The sequence below is a fragment of the Pseudophryne corroboree genome, chromosome 8 (genome assembly GCF_028390025.1).
Source record: "Pseudophryne corroboree isolate aPseCor3 chromosome 8, aPseCor3.hap2, whole genome shotgun sequence".
Taxonomy (NCBI): Eukaryota; Metazoa; Chordata; class Amphibia; order Anura; family Myobatrachidae; genus Pseudophryne; species Pseudophryne corroboree.
The window spans coordinates 387,674,388-387,680,387 of record NC_086451.1 but is presented as its reverse complement, the minus strand read 5'-3'; the positions used below and the strand labels follow the sequence as shown (position 1 = coordinate 387,680,387).

General features: G+C 48.9%; 1 protein-coding gene across 2 annotated transcripts in view; it reads left to right on the top strand.

The window, feature by feature from the left end:
- The first annotated feature begins 706 nt into the window (after positions 1–706).
- The window catches only part of SHKBP1 (SH3KBP1 binding protein 1), a 70,007-nt gene continuing 64,713 nt past the window's right edge, over positions 707–6,000 (top strand). For both annotated transcript variants that reach the window (XM_063937683.1, XM_063937682.1), the window contains exon 1: positions 707–908. In XM_063937683.1, the coding sequence (XP_063793753.1) occupies positions 850–908 (59 nt within the window). In that variant the 5' untranslated portion in view covers positions 707–849. The remainder of the gene's footprint in view (positions 909–6,000) is intronic.

Sequence of the window (6,000 nt, the reverse complement as noted above, 5' to 3'; positions counted from 1 at the left end):
GGAGGAGAAACATAAGACGTCGCTCACAGAGCGACATTGTCTAATGTGTACGGACCTTTACTGTATTTTGGCAGCGTGGGCACACTCATTACAGCGGCTGGCCCCCTAGTCGTATGCAGCCAGTAACACATCTGGCACACGACTGAAACAGACGATGTGCATGCCCAACATAAATGCAGCATGAGGCTGAAAAAACATCCCCAAATCTCACATACAGTACGTCTGACTCAGGCCCACTGTATTATTTTGGGGTGTTTTCAATGATGTAAGTTCTAGACATCTTATGGAAAGTTCCCAGCTATGAAATGATGGAGGTTACTTATGCCCTCATATATCATAAGAATGAGTCATGTTTTATTCTATGTAAAGAATCTTTTAAAGAACTGATAAAGTGACCTCCCAGACCTAAAGACTTCCATAGGGATCCCAGTCCAACTATCCCAGGCACTGACAGACTGTTAGCATTCATACATGTATTACATGCCCGCAGTAGTGTGCATGTATGTACATATATCAGGGTGAGACACATGACCCGTATACCACCACTGCAGTAAATGTATGACCGCCCTGCCCGGGTGAGGTCAGCTACTGGGCTGCGCTGAGTGCGGTCCCGCCCGGTGCCGAAACCTGGAGAGGACAGGAATTGGGCGTGGCGTCCAGCGACGGGTCACGTGTGCAGACTGGTCTCTGCTGAATGAACTGGGCGGGAGCTATCGTTAATTGACGGGGAACTGCAGCCAATGGCAGCGTAAGGGCTGTGCGCTGTAGCAGGCTGGCTGCTCGGTGTTGCCGGAAGAATGGCGGCGGCGGTGTGAAGGGGAGGAGGAGGCCGCCGGGGGTGACTAGGGCATGGCCGGGTCGGGAGGCCGGAGTGGGGATGTCATACACCTCAATGTTGGGGGGAAGAGGTAAGTATGGCAGCAATGTGAGTGGGACAGGACGCAGTGTGGTGATGGGTGGGGAGTGACTGGTGTTTGGGGACAATAGTGTGAGAGGGTCTAAGGGTGGATTATATATATAATGAAAGTGACAATAGAACTCGCACAAGGGGTGGCCATGGCACCTCATTGGACCACAATGCCTGTGTCACTCTTTTCAAGTAATCACACTTGTAGTTGGGAAGCGTTGCAGTATATGGAAAAACTCAGTGGATTCTTATGCATTATAATGAATAGCATTCATGTAGTATGTGTGTAACGGTGTAAAGCAGGCATTCCTAACCACGGTCCTCAAGGCACACCAACAGTGCAGGTTTCTCTATCGTCCTAAGTGGATGCTGGGGTTCCTGAAAGGACCATGGGGAATAGCGGCTCCGCAGGAGACAGGGCACAAAAAAGTAAAGCTTTTACCAGATCAGGTGGTGTGCACTGGCTCCTCCCCCTATGACCCTCCTCCAGACTCCAGTTAGATTTTGTGCCCGAACGAGAAGGGTGCAATCTAGGTGGCTCTCCTAAAGAGCTGCTTAGAGAAAGTTTAGCTTAGGTTTTTTACTTTACAGTGAGTCCTGCTGGCAACAGGATCACTGCAACGAGGGACTTAGGGGAGAAGTAGTGAACTCACCTGCGTGCAGAGTGGATTTGCTGCTTGGCTACTGGACACTAGCTCCAGAGGGACGATCACAGGTACAGCCTGGATGGTTACCGGAGCCGCGCCGCCGGCCCCCTTGCAGACGCTGAAGAGAGAAGAGGTCCAAAATCGGCGGCTGAAGACTCCTGAGTCTTCATAAAGGTAGCGCACAGCACTGCAGCTGTGCGCCATTTTCCTCTCAGCACACTTCACACAACAGTCACTGAGGGTGCAGAGCGCTGGGGGGGGCGCTCTGAGAGGCAAAATAAAAACCTTATTAGAGGCAAAAAATACCTCACATATAGCCCACAGAGGCTATATGGAGATATTTAACCCCTGCCTAACTTCAAAAATAGCGGGAGACGAGGCCGCCGAAAAAGGGGCGGGGCCTATCTCCTCAGCACACAGCGCCATTTTCTCTCACAGAAAAGCTGGAGAGAAGGCTCCCAGGCTCTCCCCTGCACTGCACTACAGAAACAGGGTTAAAACAGAGAGGGGGGGCACTGATTTTGGCGATATTGTATATATATAAAAGATGCTATAAGGGAGAAACACTTATATAAGGTTGTCCCTATATAATTATAGCGTTTTTGGTGTGTGCTGGCAGACTCTCCCTCTGTCTCCCCAAAGGGCTAGTGGGTCCTGTCCTCTGTCAGAGCATTCCCGGTGTGTGTGCTGTGTGTCGGTACGTGTGTGTCGACATGTATGAGGACGATGTTGGTGAGGAGGCGGAGAAATTGCCTGTAATGGTGATGTCACTCTCTAGGGAGTCGACACCGGAATGGATGGCTTATTTAGAGAATTACGTGAGAATGTCAACACGCTGCAAGGTCGGTTGACGACATGAGACGGCCGACAATCTATTAGGACCGGTCCAGGCGTCTCAGAAACACCGTCAGGGGTTTTAAAAACGCCCATTTACCTCAGTCGGTCGACACAGACACAGACACGGACACTGAATACAGTGTCGACGGTGAATAAACAAACGTATTTCTCATTAGGGCCACACGTTAAGGGCAATGAAGGAGGTGTTACGTGTTTCTGATACTACAAGTACCACAAGAAAGGGTATTATGTGGGAGTGAAAAAACTACCTGTAGTTTTTCCTGAATCAGATAAAATAAAATGAAGTGTGTGATGATGCGTAGGGTTACCCCGATAGCAAATATTGGCGTTATACCCTTTCCCGCCAGAAATTAGGGTACGTTGGGAAACACCCCTTAGGGTGATAAGGCGCTCACACGCTTATCAAGTGGCGTTACCGTCTCCAGATACGGCCGCCCTCAAGGAGCCAGCTGATAGGAAGCTGGAAAAATATCCTAAAAAGTATATACACACATACGGTGGTTATACTGCGACCAGCGATCGCCATCAGCCTGGAGATGCAGTGCTGGGTTGGCTTGGTCGGATTCCCTGACTGAAAATATTTTATTCATGTAGAGCATTTAATAGGATGCATTCTATATATATGTATGTGAGATGCACAGAGGGATATTTGCTCTCTGGCATCAAGATAAGTGCGTTGTCCATATCTCCCAGAAGATGTCAGGGACACGACAGTGGTCAGGTGATACAGATCCCATACGGCAGATGGAAGTATTGCTGTATAAAGGGAAGGAGTTATTTGGGGGTCGGTCCATCGGACCTGGGGACCACAGCAACAGCTGGGAAATCCAACCTTTTTTACCCCAAGTTACATCTCAGCTAAAAAAGACACCGTCTTTTCAGCCTCAATCTTTCCTTTCCCATGAGGGCATGCAGGCAAAAGGCCAGTCATATCTGCCCAGACATAGAGGTAAGGGAAGTAGACTGCAGCAGGCAGCCCTTTCCCAGGAAAAGAAGCCCTCCACCGCGTCTGCCAAGTCCTCAGCATGACGCTGGGGCCGTGCAAGCGGACTCAAGGTGGGGGGGTAGTCTCAAGAGTCTCAGGGCGCAGTGGGATCACTCGCAAGTTGACCCCTAGATCGTACGAGTATTATCCCAGGGGTAAAGATTGGAGAGTCGAGACATCTTCTCCTCGCAGCTTCCTGAAGTCTGCTTTACCAACGGCTCCCTCCGACAGGGAGGCAGCATTGGAAACAATTCACAAGCTGTATATCCAGCAGGTGATAATCAAAGTACCCCTCCTACGACAAGGAAAAGGGTATTATTTTTCCACACTATATTGTGGTACTGAAGCCAGACGGCTTGGTGACACATAGTCTAAATCTAAAATGTTTTGAACACTTACATAAAAGGTTCAAATCGAGATAAAGTCACTCAGAGCAGTGATAGCGAACCGGAAAAAAGGGGACTATATGGTGTCCCTGGACATCAAGGATTACCTCCATGTCCAAAATTTGTCCTTCTCATCAAGGGTACCTCTGGTTCGTGGTACAGAACTGTCAATATCAGTTTCAGACGATGCCGTTTGAATTATCCACGGCACCCCGGGCCTTTTTACCAAGGTAATGGCCGACAAGATGTTTCTTCAAAGAAAAAAGGCATCTAAATTATCCCTTACTTGCACGACCTAAAAAGGGCAAGTTCCAGAGAACAGTTGGAGGTCGGAAGAGCACTATCTAAAGTAGTTCTTCGACGGCACGACTGGATTCTAAATATTCCAAGAATCGCAGCTGTTTTCCGACGATACGTCTGCTGTTCCTAGGGATGATTCTGGACACGGTTCAGAAAAAGGTTTTTCTTCCCGAGGAAAAAGCCAAGGAGTTATCCGACCTGTCAGGAACCTCCTAAAACCAGGAAAGGTGTCTGTACATCAATGCACAAGAGTCCTGGGAAAAATGGGGGCTTTTTACGAAGCAATTCCATTCGGCAGATTCCATGCAAGAATTTTCCAAAGGGATCTGTTGGACAAATGGTCAGGGTCGCATCCTCAGATGCACCTGCGAATAACCCTGTCGCCAAGGACAAGGGTATATCTTCTGTGGTGGTTGCAAAAGGCTCATCTATTGGAGGGCCGCAGATTCGGCATACAGGATTTGATCCTGGTGACCACGGACGCCAGCCTGAGAGGTTGGGGAGCAGTCACACAAGGAAGAAACTTCCAGGGGGTATGGACGAACCTGGAAAAGTCTATTCACATAAACATTCTGGTACTAAGAGCAATCTAAAATGCTCTAAGCCAGGCGGAACCACTCCTGCAAGGAAAACCGATGTTGATTCAGTCGGACAACATCACGGCGGTCGCCCATGTAAACAGACAGGGCGGCACAAGAAGCAGGAGTGCAATGGCAGAAGCTGCCAAGATTCTTCGCTGGGCGGAGAATCACGTAATAGCACTGTCAGCAGTGTTCTTCCCGGGCGTGGACAACTGGGAAGCAGACTTCCTCAGCAGACACGATATACACCCGGGAGAGGGGGGTCTTCATCCAGAAGTCTTCCACATGCTAATAAACTGTTGGGAAAGACCAATGGTAGACATGATGGCGTCTCGCCTCAACAAGAAACTGGACAAGTATTGCGCCAGGTCAAGAGATCCACAGGCAATAGCTGTGGACGCACTGGTAACACCTTGGGTGTACAAATTAGTATATGTGTTTCCTCCTCTGCCTCTCATACCAAAGGTATTGAAGATTATACGGTGAGGAGGAGTAAGAAATACTAGTGGCTCCGGATTGGCCAAGAAGGACTTGGTACCCGGAACTTCAAGAGTTGGTCACGGACGACCCGTGCCCTCTACTTCTGAGAAGGGACCTGCTACAACAGGGTCCCTGTCTCTTTCAAGACTTACCGCGGCTGCGTTTGACGGCATGGCGGTTGAACGCCAGATCCTAAAAGGGAAAGGCATTCCAGAAGAAGTCATTCCTACCTTGATTAAGGCAAGGAAGGAAGTCACCGCGAAACATTATCACCGCATTTGGCGAAAATATGTCGCGTGGTGCGAGGATCGGAGTGTTCCGACGGAGGAATTTCAACTGGGTCGTTTCCTACATTTCCTACAATCAGGATTGTCTAGGGGTCTCAAATTGAGATCTATTAAGGTTCAAATTTCGGCCCTGTCAATATTCTTCCAAAAAGAATTGGCCTCAGTTCCTGAGGTACAGACTTTTGTTAAAGGAGTACTGCATATACAGCCTCCTGTGGTGCCTCCGGTGGCACCGTGGGATCTAAATGTAGTTTTAGATTTCCTCAAATCCCATTGGTTTGAACCATTGAAAAAGGTGGATTTTAAATATCTCACATGGAAAGTGACTATGTTACTGGCCCTGGCTTCCGCCAGGAGAGTATCTGAATTGGCGGCTTTATCTTATAAAAGCCCTTATCTAATCTTCCATTCGGATAGGGCAGAACTGAGGACTCGTCCGCATTTTCTCCCTAAGGTGGTATCAGCGTTTCACCTGAACCAACCTATTGTGGTGCCTGCGGCCTCTGGCGACTTGGAGGACTCCAAGTTGTTGGACGTTGTCAGAGCCTTAAAAATATACATTTCAAGGA